Below are 17,159 nucleotides of genomic sequence, written 5' to 3' on the forward strand. Positions count from 1 at the left end.
TTGTTTTCTCACTGGATCTGATTTGACTATCCAGAAAGTCCGAGTGATAAATCGATAGAATTTCATTAAGAGCAAAAAAATGCTGATGTTTTCTCCTGTGGTTTCTGGTTGTTGCTTGTATGATTGATTGCTCCCCACTTTGGAAATGAGTAACTCGACCCAATACATATTTTAGGTGAAGTTAACAAAATACTGGAATCAATTTGGGTTCAGCATAAAACACATTAAAATAAATTTATAAGATCGGTTGTGGTGGATAAAGTGTATGAATTAGCAATACAGGGACACAGCATTAACATAAAAAACACTTGTTGCATATTTTGTATTTTCTGATTGTTCTCAGTTTAGGGTGAGATCTAATGAATCTGGCCACATATACAGTAAATTGCATTATTTTTATGTATTTATGCATGCTAATTTAAATTGATCTACATTTATACTGTTTCAATTCTTCAATGTTCCTTCACAGGTTATTATCTCCCCTTCATATGGGAAGTCAGCTTCCTTACAGATTCAATGCATTGTCTACTTAAAGATTGAGCAAAGCGGATGTCAATCTGTTAGAGATCTTGCAGAATGTTCATGAAATGCTCTTAAGGATCATAGAGAAAACTGTGTGGGTGTCCATTTACAGCTCCAAAGTTCTCTTACTGCTAGGGGGTCTGTATGTGATGCGGCCCAGTCACTAAACTTGGATTACTATTAACTTCTGGGCTGCACCTGATTCGCCAGGACTATGGGATGAACGATGTAATTTCACTCCTTTGCGTCCTGGAGCAGATGCTCATAAATCTGGCTGGACAGGGGACAGGAGACGTGGTGCTTACATCTCACAGCCACGTAAGCCAGTCTAGGGGATACTTCTGTGTGGGGGAAATTACTGTGGGGGTCAGTATGTGCAAAATTACTGTATGGGGGCAGTGTGGGGGAAATTACTGTGTGGAGGAAATTACTGTATGGGGGCAGTGTGGGGGAAATTGCTGTGGCGGACAGTGTGAGGGCAAATTACTGTATAGGGGCAGTGTCGGGGAAATTACTGTATGGGACAGTGTGGGGGAAATTACTGTGGGGGGAAGTGTGAGAGGAAATTACTGTATAGGGACAGTGTGACGGAAAGTGCTGTATGGGGCAGTGTGGGGGAAATTACTGTGTGGGGGAAATTACTGTATGGAGCAGTGTGGGGGAAATTACTGTATGGGGGAAATTACTGTATGGGACAGTGTGGGGGAAATTACTGTATAGGGCAGTGTGGGGGAATTTACTGTATGGGGCAGTGTGGGGGAAATTGCTGTATGGGGCAGTGTGGGGGAAATTGCTGTATGGGGCAGAGTGGGGGAAATTACTGTATGGGGGAAATTACTGTATGGGGCAGTGTGGGGGAAATTACTGTATAGGGCAGTGTGGGGGAAATTACTGTGTGGGGGCAGTGTGCGGTAAATTACTGTATGGGGGTAGTGTCAGGCAGCTGCTGCCAAGGTCAATAAGATAATGGGTTGCATCAAAAGGGGCATAGATGCCGTGATGAGAACATAGTCCTACCACTTTACAAATCACTGGTCAGACCACACATGGACTACTGTGTACAGTTCTGGGCTCCTGTGAACAAGGCAGACGTAGCAGAGCTGGAGAGGCTTCAGAGGAGGGCAACTAAAGTAATAACTGGAATGGGGCAACTACAGTACCCTGAAAGATTATCAAAATTAGGGTTATTCACTTTAGAAAAAAGACGACTGAGGGGAGATATAATTACTATGTATAAACATATCAGGGGTCAGTACAGAGATCTCTCCCATCTTCCATTTATCCCCAGGACTGTGACTGTGATGAGGGGACATCCTCTGCGTCTGGAGGAAAGAAGGTTTGTACACAAACATAGAAGAGGATTCTTTACGGTAAGAGCAGTGAGACTATGGAACTCTCTGCCTGAGGAGGTGGTGATGCTTTTTTCTGCATAACACTGTGTGTGTTTAAACACCATCTGCCCCTATAAGGTACATTTAAAAAAAATATATTCCTAATATGAAAAAACACATGTGACAGTGCAGTATATTTTTAAACACACTGTTAGTTAACAGAGTCAAACGAGCATTTAGCTATATATGTCTGTCTCTGTGAGAAAGAGCAAAACATTGTGAAATCTTTTTTAAAAAAAGATAATGAAAATATATAAACATCAAAGTCCTAGGAGATCTCAGGGTGTCATATACCAATTTCATAAGCAATTGGAACATATTTGATTTGTGTAGAAACAATTCAGCTAAAAATAAATAAAAAATCAACAAATTGAACCCGAAACCAATTTCAAGAAACTTGCTGTTCTCTAGTTTGCACGTATTAATTGTTATCACAAGGTGTGACAAACTCCTCTGTTCCATGCACGTGCAATAAGTAAGGTATGTGATACATTTTATCTGTAATTATTTATGTCTAGTCATGATATTACTAATAATTTAGCTCATGTATCAATAAAAGAATGTTCCATGTGATATGAAATTAAGTTTTATTGCAGACATGTGTATATGTAAGCACCCTGTAAATATTGCTGTGACCAGCCATACGAGGAATGTTTCCTGATTCCAGCTCCACTATATAAACCGAGCAGTCTGAAATCAAACATCATTGGGGAAAAAAAGCTTCTACTCTTCAATATCTCTGGATCCAGAGAAAACAACTGAACCAGGAACCAATCATGTCTGGAATCAAAGGAGGACCATGTGGCCATAAGATCCAGTGCCAGAATCCATGCAAAGACCCCTGCCAAAAAGTCCCCATTTGTGTAAATCCATGCCAAGACCGTAAGTTTTTACTATGAAAGCCAAAGCAAATATCAATTTTATCAAACACTATTTTATAGTTTTTACATGGATATAAAGTACATGAAAGTTTGAATAGATGTAATTTTTTGATTAGTACCTATATGACTTTTTACAACCGGATTCACAGGTCTGATGGATTTAGATGTTCATTCTTCCAGAATTCCTTGGTTTACTCAATGGTTGCACAATTCTTTCTCTAGTAATTTGAATGATATGAAACACCATATAAAATTTTGCATTCTGATGTAGGAATCAACCACTATATTATAGGAGCTAAGCTGATTTGTAAGAACCATGCCTGATGACCAGCTTGTTGACTGTTTCCAATGTTGCTTAACCATCCATCTAGATTATGTCCATGTATGAACTGTAAAATGGTGTATAAATGTGGACATGCTTTCTGATATATTACCACCAGTTTATAAATAGGTCTGTCAACACACAGTATAAACAAGTAACACAAAATTGTGCACAATATAACATCAGTAAATATGAATTTAATCCCATTCTGTGTATTTTTAGCATGTACATTTGGAATTCAGAATCATGGCTCTCACCATAATCATCATGGTCATCACCATTCCCACAAGCAAGGTAATCTTACGTCACAGCAGTAAACACAATAAATGTAAACTGAAAGACGTTTACTTTAATGTTATAGTAAATGTAATTACCGGTATGTCATTGTATGTTTCTCATAATATTACAAGCATTCAAATAGAACTGAATATTTTGCTTCATTAGCAAAGTGAGTAATATCAGTTTAGGCCAGTGATAGGCAAACTGCGGCTCTCAAGCTGTTGCAAAATTACAACTCCCACCATGCCCTGCTGTAGGCTGAAAGCTGTAGGCAGTCTTTGCATGCTGGGAGTTGTAGTTCTGCAACAGCTGGAGAGCCGCAGTCTGCCTATCGCTGGTTTAGGCTATTTTCACACAGGCGGCAGAGCAATCTGACAGCCTGCCGGAGTTCTTCGGGTCCAGCCTGGGTGGATACTGCTGTTAAAGGGGTTGTCCGGGTTCAGAGCTGAACCCGAACATACCCATAATTTAACCCAGGCAGCCCCCCTGATGTTAGCATCGGAGCATGTCATGCTCAGATGCGCTCCCTTGCCCTGCTCTGGATCGCGCACAGCAAGGGCTCTTTTATTTACTTACAATAAGACACTGCCGGGCGAAAGCTTCTGCCCAGCAGTGAGCCTGGTGACGTTACCGGCTCTGATGGGCGGGCTTTAGCATTGCCCTAGCCGTTTTACAGGCTAGGGCAGCTCTAAAGCCTACCCATCAGTGTAGGTAACGTCACCAGGCTCACTGCTGGGCGGAAGCCTTCGCTTGGCAGCCCCATGGAGAGCCCGGTTCACCACAGGAACACCAAAAAATGCCTTTGCCCTGCGCGATTTAGCGCAGTGCAAAGGAGAGCATCGGAGAATGAACGGCTCCGATGCTCAAGTCAGGGAGCCTGCCTGGGTGAAAATGGGAATATGTCTGTGTTTAGCTCGAAACCCGGACAACCCCTTTAAGAGTCGGAGCCCATTGACTATAATGGGATCTAGCAGGGTTGGGGCTGCTTCCCTCTATTTATGCCAGGATTTGAGCAGACAAGTTAGTTACATGCTTTAAATTTTTTCTAGCGAAATCCTGGCATAATTGCTGGGGAGGGATCAGATTCCCACTAGAGCCCACTATAGTCTATGGTTCCGGTGGGCATTCTGCACTATCTTGCTATGGTGGATCCGGAGACCTTGTCTACAGAAACAGTGTGCCAGATTTCTCTGCCTCCTGTGTGAATGAAGCCTAAGTGCTGTATTGTAACTGGGAATTGCAAAAGAGAAAATGAAACAGAACTAAGCATGCAATGCAATATGTTATCTGGTCAAAATCATTGTACACATACAGACTGAAACATTTAGATAAAGGGTCCCAGATTGATGGGTATCTATACATGCAGGGGCGTAGATATAGGGGGTTCAGAGGTAGCAGTCGCTACCGGGCCTAGGAGCCTAAGGGGGCCCAAAGACCCTTCTGGTACATAAGAAGACACAACGGTATTATATAAAGTGCATGTTGGTCAATTTACACCTCTGGCTGGGAAGGGAAGGGGTCAGGTTGAGAATTTGACATGGGGCGGAGGTGCCGTTTCAGTTTTTGCCTATGTGCTTCCCTGCCTCTAAAGAAAGGGGGGCCCAAGCTAAATTCTTTCACCAGGGCACATGAGCCTTTAGCTATGCCCCTGTATGCATGGATTAAAGGGGATTTCTGAAACAGAAAACAGAGGGGAAGTACCATAAAATAACAGATTAAGAACCATTATTTCCTTGATAAACCGCCTGCCATCTCAGTATTGCACTCACTCCAATGGTTCTTTTTTATTATTATTTGCCTGGAGGGGTGATGTGTTGTACACCTGTGTAACCACTCTAACCACTGTAACCAATAAGTGAATAGCCGCAGCAGTGTATGGCGCTTCACCACTGCTGCGGTGGCACTGAAACAAATGAAAAAAATGCTTATAACAGTCTAATCTTGTGGGCACCAGGCTAGGAAAACCTAAGCTTCCTCATGCCTTACCTGATAACCCCAGTCCAGTGTCCCCTGCTGCCCATAGATCTGTTCTGGAAATGGTGAATGCTGACAGACGTCACATCCATGGCATTAAAGGTAATAAAGATGGTGGTGGTCACATTCACAGAGACCACTGCCCTGGACGTATCCTGCTAAATGCTTTTAGCACAATCCTAAAAATATATAGTTAGGTGACGCTATGTGTTAATCATGGGTCTGTCATCATTAGTGTTGACATCATAGATTCAAAATCGATTCTTTCAAACACTTTGTTTGACCTTTATCTCTACAGCATTAACATGCATTGCCTCCTTGGAGGCAAAATTAGTTTCACCCAGAGTCATGCGAGATTTCGGTGAATGAATTTGGTATTAATTTCTGCATCTTTAAAGAAATTTAAAATTAGCAATCCGGAGTCGGGTTTGGTCAAGGTTTGATCTAGGTTCCAGAGCCTAGTTATCATCTTGATTGCCATGGATGTGCCAGTTGTCAGCATCGACTGTTTACAGACTGGAATCATGGGCAGTGAGGGGTAATGAACCAGGTAGCTCAGGTAAGACTTAGCAAGGCTACTGGCCACAAGGTTAGCAGGTTCTAGGAATTTTTATAGAAAGTGACCAACCACTTTAAAAGCTTTATAACAATGTCTTCACAAGTTGTGCTTCTCTTGTATTATGTGGTGCAGGAGCACATAAACAATTACAGCACAGTGGTGAAGGTTTCCATGGCCTGTGTAAGCCTACAAATGGATAGGCCGATGACACTATGAATGCAGCACTCAACACACCTTCCCCCTACGCCTCCGTTACTACTGCAACATAATTACTTATATGGTTCCCCGTCACACAGGGTATAGATTAGGGGATTACCAGGAATTTAGTTGGTATTTTGCATTAATATTGGTAAGCTACAATCAGAACTGGGTAAAAACACGGAAGGGGTTCAAACCTTTCCATTATAGTTTTTCTCTGTTTATATGTGACTTACATACATTGATACATAATGCTGTATTTTCCAACATATGTTAAAGCATATGAAAAATAAAAGGCTTCTACATATTCAAATATTAGTTCACCAAAAAGTTATAACAAAAATGGCTGAAGGTTGAAATGGTGATCTTATTAAATGTAACTTTTAATTGATATCAGGATAGAAAAAAAGTCCCTAAATATAAACAAAATAACAAATAAGTGCAAATTTACACATGAAAAAATGGTGCGCGGTGGCACCTGAGAGTAGAACCGATTGTCCTACCGTAACTTAGGTGTCATCCGGTCGTTGTGCATATTCAGAAGGTGTTCGTCGTACTGAAAAGAAATTCTTAGTGGTAGGCACCGGACATGGATGGCAGAGGGCTCTAAGTCCCTATTTCACCCTAGGATAGGGATACTGGTTTGTCCCTGTACTCCTAACCACGGAGCACTCGTCCTAAAAAAAACGACCTTATCCTTACACTACTTGGCCCTGTTGTGCCCTATTGCAGCTAATCCCTACATGCATGTTTCATGTAATAATCATCAGGGGAACTGTTGTGCAGTCGAGCAGGGCATGTATTACCTAGAATATTACTCCAAGTTGATTCTAACATTCTCACTGGAGATATTCAAGTATAACAGAGTGAGTGGAGGACACTTACAAATAATGAGCCCCTGGTGTGGGATCCATTTTATATCAGGGCTGAAACAGGCCTAAAGTGATGGGGCCATATATCAAGACAGTGAGGTCTGCTGATGTGCAGCTCCCTGTAACCTCATGACATACCGTGGCGCTGTTCTACAGGGAGCTGCACATCAGCAGACCTGCACTAGGGCACAACGGGGCCAAGTAGTGTAATGGTAAGGTTCCGGACAGGGTCGTTCTTTTTAGGATGACTGCTCCGTGTTTGGAGACCAGGGACAAACCAGTATCCCTATCCTAGGGTGAAATAGGGACTTAGAGCCCTCTGTCATCCATGTCCAATGCCTACCACTAAGAATACCTTCTGAATATCCACAACGACCGGATGACACCTGGGTTACGGTAGGACAACCGGTTATACTCTCAGGTGCCGCCACGTACCATTTTTTCATGTGTAATTTTTCACTTATTTGTTATTTTGTTTATATTTAGGTACTTTTTTCTATCCTGATAAAAATTAAAAGTTACATTTTAATAAGATCACCATTTCAACCTTCAGCCATTTATGTTAAAGCATATGACAATTATATTTGCAAATCATGTAGACGATAGATTGTGGTATATAAAAACTGTTCTGGTTTGCGTAACTGTATACAGTACATGTTGAAGATCATATCCTACAGTATGTGCGGGCAGGATCATGTAGGGCAGTGATGTCGAACCTTTTAGAGGCCGAGTGCCCAAACTGCAACCCAAAACATACTTATTTATCGTAAAGTGCCAACACGGCAATTTAACCCGAAGCACATATTTAGCACAACTTGTAACTGATTAAAATGTCTGCTGATTTTGAAACTTTGAGTTCAGTGGTCGGTCTCAGCTATTTCTGTATGTATGTTCGCACACAATTAGACCAATGCTAACAGGAATTTGAATAAACAACAAGAAATGCAATTATTTTTAACAATTTAGTATGTATGGATTGCTCAGATTCTCTTCCACCATAGTATGCAGACCACAGAAAGGACACTACAATCAATGTGACAATTCTGTGTTGTGTACTAATGGTTTGATCATACAATCCAACAAGTTTTATGGAAATCATGATACATGATTAGGTTATGGAAGATGCATAATGATGCATATATTATTATTGTCATGTTCTAAACTATTATCTCTTTCCTGGCAGATCCCTGCAATCCCTGCTGTCCAGACCCTTGTCAGGATCAAGGAAGCTACTGCTGTAATAAATGAAAACCTCACAGTGCAATATAGCATGTCCTTCTCCTTGCCCTCATGTTCTTCTATAATAGTCTTCTATGATTTACCATCCTTAAATCCAGTCTCTGTCTGCTCTCTGTAATACAGTCTGCTACTGAATAAAACATTTATTTTCAGCTGATACATTTGTTTTATTTGGGTACAAGATCATCCTCAACCAACACAGATTTGATCTATATTTCTCAGAGAGACATTAAAAGTTTCTTCTTGCAGCTGTTTCACAAAAGATCATTTTATGGAACTCCATGTGCTTCTGATACCATAGGTGGCATACAGTTTCATTTTATTTTCTTAGATTCATACTGAATCAATAACAGACATTTATGCGCAGCACTAAGAAACAGGCAATATTCGGAGGTCCAGTAACAGGCCGAAGTTGGGGGCAGACAACGGACAAACAAATCTGAGAAGCAAGTCAGAAGTCAAGGCGGCAGCACTAGGGCAATTTGACAAATAGGCTAAGGTCAGGGCAGGTGACCAGAAATTGGAGTCAGCAGTCAGGCTGGAGTCAAGCAGGGAATACAACTTTTCTGGTCACTAGAGACTAGGAATCTTAAAGCTAAGAAACCCTCTTACTGGGGACATCTTGAATACAATTGTGTAATCATGAGCGGAGGTCATAGAAGCATTTACATGCAACAATTATTTCCTTGCTATGGGGATGAATGATTGCTATGGAAATTTTGTTAGTTTGTTAGTACCACAATTTGAGTTTACAGAGGGAGATATGCTGCCGGCATATCATGATTTTATGTGCCGCATAAAAAAGGCAAAAACCTGATAAACAAGTGTTTGCTTATCCATTGGATAACCAGTGGCACATTCACACTCATCATCTACTGGAAACAACCATTCATGGAAACGATCACCCCCAACAATCACTCCAATCCTTGACCTATGTAAAAGGGTCTTTATTGCTTTGTGATTTGTTCTTGACACTCTACAGCTTCTTTTCCCACTAGCAGCCAAGTCTGTCTCTTTTATATAACTTCTATCCTTCTAAATGGAAATTTAGAGACAATTTCAGTGTCAAAATTGTTCATCTCACAATTTTTAATTAAACCATCAACCTACTTCCTTCTAACATAAACTGACAAAAAATATAAAACCACCAAATAGAATATTGGCTGGCGGCTGGAGATGCCTCTATGATGCAAAAGTCTGCATGTAGTTATGTCTCATTTACATATGCAAGTGATGAATGAATGATGAAGGTGGTCTGATTAGAAAACTGGGTCTTGTAATAAGAGTGCTTGAAAGTGTTTCGCTCACTGCCGTAAAAAATGTTTTGAGAGGCTACTTTTGGGTAGTGTACCTCTTGGTGACAGATCGCTGGCGGCTGGAGATGCCTCTATGATGCAATAAAGACATTTTGCCAAGTTGGTGAGGGGGTATCACTTGACTAAGAGGAGCAGGATGGTCATTTTAACTCCAGTCTGTTGGGAGCAGTGGTTATGGGAAGGCACTAAAACATGGCAAACAGGCTCTGGTGAGCCCAGACAGACCACCACCAGTAGAGAAGATAATTTGATCGGTCAACAAGCACAATAAGCTCCCACAGTTTTGTTGTCAACAATCTAGACAAAGGTGGCACTTTCATTACACACTCCTTTATCTGCCCTAACAATTTTAAGACGTTTAGCGGAAGAGAATTTGGTGTCACAGCACCCATTACATGCCCTGCCATTGACAGTCAGGCATTGTTATTAGAAATGAGCGAACTTTTCAAAAATTCAATTATGATGTTTTGCCGAATTGTCCCAAAAGATTTTATTCAATCTGAATTTATTTGTGATGAATTGCATTAAAAACAGCTATTTCCTGGCTGCAGAGAACTGATATATTGATGTAGAACACTGTGCATTGCGGAAATATGCATAGGTAGTCCGCTGTGGTAGAGAAATAGTTACTTTGTGTCTGTTTGACCAGCAGTTGACAGGCGTCACTCTTAGAATCGCTTCATACTTCACTTATTTAGTCAGTTACGGGGCCAAAAATATCTGAAGTGTGAACTCAGCCTTACAAGTCGATTTTAGCGTCAGTTATATAGAACCGTTCAGTGGCCCAAGATTGTACTATAGAGCGAAATAGCGCACTGCTTTTACATTATCGTCAGCTGATTCCACATAGATTTCTAAAGAACCTGGTCAGTTACACACTGAAACAAGTAGTACACCATGACCGAGTGGACAGGGTGTCAGCAGTAAGTTTGTGTTCAGGTCACAGTTTATTTTGCCCTTCCTTTCATCCGGCATATGAACAACCCCCAAAAAATAATGGATCCTGTCTTTTGAGCATCTGCCTTCACACGGTAAGCATTTGCTCAGTAATCCATCAATATTGCTAAGGCAAAAAAAACTGGATTTGATCCAAAACAGAGATGACATGTGATTGGAAAGTGCATGTCTTCTGTGTTTTGTACCCAGTCCTGCTTTTGGCTTTCAAATCATGAGTATATCTGTTAGTTAGGTGGGCGGCGGCGGCCATTTTATGCAAGCTCAGTGTACCTTTTTTTTTAAACACCCTTTTTTTGAAATATCCAACATTTAGTGCCTTTGCAGGATTAGTCAGTGTGCAGAAACACAGCCATAATTTTCTGGGTTTTTAGCAAAATACACAATTTTACAGCCCTTGCTGCATCTGCACGTGTGAAATTCAAGCGTTATATACAGCTTTCATATTCTGTTAGTAAAAAAGCACCCTTTTTTTTGCAAAATACTTATTATTGCAGCCCTTGCTGCATCTGTGATTGTTAAAAACAAGTTTTAAAAACTTCAGTAATATTCTGGCTTTGAAAAAACACTCATTTTTGGCAATAACCTTCATTTTGGGCCTCTGCAGCATTAGTCAGTGTGCAATTTAAGCTAGAAATACAGCTATAATTTTCTTAGTTTTAAAAAACACCCTTTTTGTGCAAAATACACAATATTACAGCCCTTGCTGCATCTACACGTGTGAAATTCAAGCATTATATACTGCTGTCTTATTCTTGTATAAAAAAACACCTATTTTGGACAAAAAACTTAAATTGCGGCCTAGTCTGGATCTGTACATGTGAGATACACCCCTTACATACTGTGGTTCTATTATGCTATTAATACAACACCCATTTTGAGCAAATATCTTTAATTGCAGCATAGTTTGCATCTGTACGTATGAGATACACACTTTAGATACTGTGGTTCTATTCTGTTATTTGAAAAACAGCCATTTTGTGCAAAAATCTTTAATTGCGGCCTAGTCTGGATCTGTACGTGTGAGATACACCCTTTACATACTGTCGTCCCATTCTGCTATTAGAAAAACACAAATTTGGGGGAAAAATCTTAAATTGCAGCCTAGTTTGTATCTCTACGTGTGAGATACACACTTTAAATGCTGTGGTTTTATTATATTGTTAAAACAGTCTTTTTGTGCAAAAATCTTTAATTGCGGCCTAGTCTGCATCTGTACGTGTGAGATACACCCTTTACATACTGTGGTTCTATTTGTTATTTGAAAAACAACAATTTTGGGCAAAAAACTTGAATTGCGGCCTAGTCTGGATCTGTAGGTGTGAGATACACCCTTTACATACTGTTGTTCTTTTCTACTATTAGAAAAACACTAATTTTGGGCAAAAAACTTGAATTGCGGCCTAGTCTGGATCTGTACATGTAAGATACACCCTTTACATACTGTCGTTCTATTCTGCTATTAGAAAAACACTAATTTTGGGCAAAAAAATTGAATTGCGGCCTAGTCTGGATCTGTACGTGTGAGATACACCCTTTACATACTGTTGTTCTATTCTACTATTAGAAAAACACTAATTTTGGGCAAAAATCTTTAATTGCAGACTAGTTTGCATCTGTACATTTGAGATACACACTTTAGATACTGTGGTTCTATTCTGCTATTTGAAAAACGTCCATTTTGGGCAAAAAACTTGAATTGCGGCCTAGTCTGGATCGGGACATTGGAGATACACACTTTAGATACTGTGATTCTATTCTGCTATTTAAAAAACAGCCATTTCGGGCAAAAAACTTGATTTGCTGCCTAGTCTCGATCTGTATGTGTGAGATACACCCTTTACATACTGTGGTTCTATTCTGCTATTAATAAAACACCCATTTTGGGCAAAAATCTTTAATTGCGGCCTAGTCTGGATCTGTACGTGTGAGATACACCCTTTACATACTGTGGTTCTATTCTCCCTAATGTGGGTCTACGAATGGTGAGGCCAGAACAAGTGCAGGCGATAGTAGATTGGGTTGCTGACAGTGCCTCCAGTTCCTTCACATTGTCTCCCACCCAGTCTCCTGCTGAAAGACCACAGTTGGCACCTGCAGCTGATGTCCATCAGTCTTTCACCTCACCCCCTTGCAAATCAGCCAAGCAGTCTGAGCCATAAGTCATGCAGCAGTCTCTTCTGCTTTATGATGACTCTGTTACAGGGGTGTAGCTAAAGGCTCTTGGGCCCAGGTGCAAGAGTTCAACTTCATTCAGTGCTTTGTGGCCAGGGACAGGAGATCACATAGCCTTTCTGCTGCCAGAGGCAAAAACTGAAACGGAACCCCCTTCTCATGCCAAATTCTTGACCTAACCCCTTCCCTCCAGCCAGAGGTGTAACTTCAACAGAAAGGACTTTCTATAATACCGATGTCTTATGTGGTACAAGGGTCTTTGGGCCCCCTCAGTAGCAGCTGCTACCTCTGCACTCCCTATAGCTAAGCCCCTGCTCTGTAGCAGGGTTTCCCAGGGCCATCCACCTATCCCTGCCCCAGGAGTGGAAGAGATTGAGGGCACCGATGCCCAACCACTTATGTTTCAAGATGAGGACATGGGAGGATCATCGCAGCACGTCTCGGATGAAGACCAAACTCAGGTGCCAACTGCTGGGGCTTTCGAAAATCTGCAGACTGACAAGGAGGGCAGGGGTGAAGACTGGGAGGAAGATGATGTGGAGGACGATGAGGTCCTCGACCCCACATGGAATCAAGGTCATGCGAGTGACCTGTGTAGTTCGGAGGAAGAGGCGGTGGTCACACAGAGCCACCAGCACAGCAGAAGAGGGAGCAGGGTGCAAAAGCGGAGCGGACGTCCCCTAGACAGTACGCCTGCTATTTCCCACTGCAGCAAGGGACCGAGCTCACCAAAGCCAGCTCCAAGGAGTTCCCTGGCATGGCAGTTCTTCAGACAACCTGAGAACAACCTGCATGACCAGGCATCTAAGTGCAAAGCACAAGCTGCAGTGGAGTAGACACCTCAAAAACCAAGAAAGCTATCTGGCTCCTCCTGCTACCTCTTCTGCTGCAGTCACGGCCTCTTCATCCACCTCTGGAGTGACAGTGCCACCTGCAACCCCGAAAACAGAGGATCTGCCAGCAGCACCACCATCTGGGTCACCAAGCATCTCCACCTCCTCCTACTCCGCTTCCTCATCCTCTACCAGCCTCCTTATCCAGTCAGTGTAACACCTTCACCACCAACTTCAGCACAGCCAGGGGTAAACGACAGCAGGCAGTTTTAAAACATCTATTTTGGGGAGCTGTGGACGGGCCTTGAACAAAAGACCGATGAGTGGTTGGTGCCAGTGAGCCTCAACCCTGGCCTGGTGGTGTGCGATAATGGGCGAAATCTCGTAGCAGCTCTGGGACTAGCCGGTTTGACACACATCCCTTGCCTGGCGCATGTGCTGAATTTGGTGGTGCAGAGATTGTTTAAGAATTACCAAGATATGTCAGAGCAGCTGCATAAAGTGCAGGCCGTCTGTGTGCGCTTTCGGCATTCTCACCCTGCTGCTACTCGCCTGTCAGCCCTGCAGCGTAACTTCGGCCTTCTCGCTCACCGCCTCATATGCGACGTGCCCACAAGGTGGAACACCACCTTGAACATACTAGCCAGACTGTGCGAACAGCAGCAGGCGATAGTGGAGTTTCAGCTGCAGCATGCACGGGTGAGTTGCTCTGCGGAACAGCACCACTTCACCACCAATGACTGGGCCTCCATGAGAGACCTGTGTTCCTTGTTGCGCTGTTTCGAGTACTCCACCAACAAGGCCAGTGCCGATAACGCCATTCTCAGCGTTACTATCCCACTTCTATGCCTCCTTGTAAAAACACTGCTGGCGATGATGGAAGAGGATGTGATACAGAAGGAGGAGGAGGAAGAGGGATCATTTTGTAGAGTTTCCAGCCAGTCATTCACAAGTGGCTCTGAGGGTGGGTTCCTGCACCCACAAACGCCAGGTAAACAATTGTCCAGCCAGGGCACAGTTCTGGAGGATGAGGAGGAGGAGATGGAGGAGGAGGAACCATCTTCACAGCAGGGTGGCAACCAGACCAGTTCATGGTCATCACTGGTACTTGGCTGGGGGGATAAAGAGGACACAGACGATACATCTCCCACAGAGGACAGCTTTTCGTTGCCTCTGGACAGCCTGGCACACATGAGCGATTACATGCTGCAGTGTCTATGCAACGACAGCCGAGTTGCCCACATTCTAACTTGTGCTGATTTCTGGGTGGCCACGCTGCTGGATCCCTGTTACAAGGATAACGTACCATCTTTAATTCCATCACTGGAGCGTGATCGTAAGTTGTGCGAGTACAAGCGCACACTGGTAGATGCGCTGCTGGTTGCATTCCCACCTGACAGCGGGGGCACAGTGAAAGCACAAGGAGAAGGCAGAGCGTGAGGTTGCCAACGCAGCTAGGGCACCCCCAGGACCTCAGAAGGCAGGGTTAGCATGGCCGAAATGTGGAAAAGCTTTGTCAGCACACCACAACAACCAGCACCACCAGCTGATTTGGAACATCTTGGCAGGAGGCAGCATTTCACCAACATGGTGGAGCAGTATGCGTGCACACGCCTACACGTACTGAATGACGGGTCTGCCCCCTTCAACTTCTGGGTCTCCAAATTGGGCACATGGCCTGAGCTTGCCCTTTACACCTTGGAGGTGCTGGCCTGCCCTGCAGCCAGTGTATTATCTGAACGTGTGTCTAGCATGGCAGGGAGTATCATCACAGACAAGCGCAGCCACCTGTCCACAGCCAATGTGGACAAGCTCACGTTTATTAAAATGAACCAGGCATGGATCCCATAGGATTTGTCCGTACCTTGTGAAGAATAGACATGTATACCGGCCTTAACCAGCCATTGTTATACTACAGTGCAATTGCTCATTGTTGAATTTTGGATTTCACACTCTTTTGGAGTGTACCCTAATGAAAAACAAAAAAGATAATTAAAACCAAAAACCAGTGTTGGCTGCCTCGTCCTCCTCCACCACCGCTTCCACCTACACCGCTACGTCCACCGCCTCCTCAAACTCCTACTCCATATGGAACTACACCTCATAAATCAAGTTTATTTTATTTGTATATATTTTATTTTATGTCGGTTCACTACTTTGTCTGTTACATTTTTGGGTGAAATTCACCAATTTTTGGGTGTGATGTACCACTGCTATACCTAGTAGACAGGTAAAAAATAAACTATTTTATCTTTTACATTTTAGGTTGAAATTCACAAATTTTTGGGTGTGATGTACCACTGCTATACCTAGTAGACAGGTAAAAAAAATAACAAATTTGTCTGTTATATTTTTGGGTGAAATTTACTAATGTTTGGGTGTGATGTACCACTGCTATACCTAGTAGACAGTTAAAAAAAAAAAAATAACTAATTTTGCTGTTACATTTTCAGGGGTGAAATTCACCAATTTTTGGGTGTGATATACCCCGGCTGTACCTAGTAGACAGGTAAAAAAAAAAAAAACTAATTTGTATGTTACATTTTCGGGTGAAATTCACCAAGTTTTAGGTGTAATATACCCCTCCTCTACCTAGATGACAGCTGAATAAATTTCAATAATTTTTCTTTTACATTTTCAGGTGACAATAAACAATTTTTTTCTGTCATAGACCCCTGCTCTACCAAGTAGACAGGTTAATAAATTTCAGTAATTTCTCTGCTACATTCTTGGGTTGACATTTTACAATTTTGGATGTGAATAAACCCATACTCTGCATAGGTTACAGGGAATTTCATTTCGGAAATTCTTCTTTAATTGATGCGCGCTACCTCCTTTTATTCAATGCTTAAACTATAAAAAGTTGTACCACATATGCGCTTCAATAATTTGTCCCACATTTGCGCTTTACTAATTTGTCCCTCTTTTGCGCTTCAATAATTTGTTCCACATTTGAGCTTTATTAATTTATCCCACATTTGCGTTAAAATAATTTGTCACACATTCACGCTTTAATAATTTGTCCTACATTTGCTCTTCAATAATTTGTTCAACATTTGCGCTTTTACAGCTTTTCCCACATTTTCGCTAGCTAGAGCAACAAAAAAAAAATGTATCCATTTATCTCCCTTGGATGTGGTCTCTCTTTCTCACGCTCCCTCTCCGGCGTGGAACCCTGATTCGCCAATAACCGTGATCAACATGGTAGGCTCAGAAAAGAACATCGAAAGTTGATTGAGAAGATATCCAAATAGATGCTGGATGTCACGGGGGCACCTCTGCATAGGTGACAGGAACATAAATTTAAAAAAATCGTCTGCTACATTGTCAGGTGACATTTTACCAATTTTGCCGGATAGAAACCTCTGCTCTGCATAGGTGACAGGGAATAAAATTTCAGATATTCTTCTTTACTTGATGCGCGCCACCTCCTTTCATTTAATGCTTAAACGTTAACAAGTTGTCGCACATTGGCACTTCAATAATTTTACCCACATTTCGCCTTAATAACTTTTCCCATATTTCCGCTTGATCAAAATAAAATTTCATCCATTTATCTCCCTTGGATGTGGTCTCTCTTTCTCACGCTCCCTCTCCGGGGTGGAACCCTGATTCGCCGATAACTGTGATCAACATGGTAGGCT

The 17,159-nt window shown here is 42.3% G+C and overlaps 1 protein-coding gene across 1 annotated transcript; it reads left to right on the top strand.

The window, feature by feature from the left end:
* The first annotated feature begins 2,633 nt into the window (after window positions 1–2,633).
* LOC122940134 (proline-rich protein 9-like) lies at window positions 2,634–8,394 on the top strand. Its single transcript, XM_044296522.1, has 3 exons — window positions 2,634–2,795; window positions 3,339–3,410; window positions 8,182–8,394. Exons 1-3 carry the CDS (start codon window positions 2,690–2,692, stop codon window positions 8,244–8,246), a joined length of 243 nt encoding a protein of 80 aa, XP_044152457.1. The 5' UTR covers window positions 2,634–2,689; the 3' UTR covers window positions 8,247–8,394.
* Window positions 8,395–17,159: the final 8,765 nt, after the last annotated feature.

This window comes from Bufo gargarizans, chromosome 6 (genome assembly GCF_014858855.1).
Source record: "Bufo gargarizans isolate SCDJY-AF-19 chromosome 6, ASM1485885v1, whole genome shotgun sequence".
NCBI classification, from domain to species: Eukaryota; Metazoa; Chordata; class Amphibia; order Anura; family Bufonidae; genus Bufo; species Bufo gargarizans.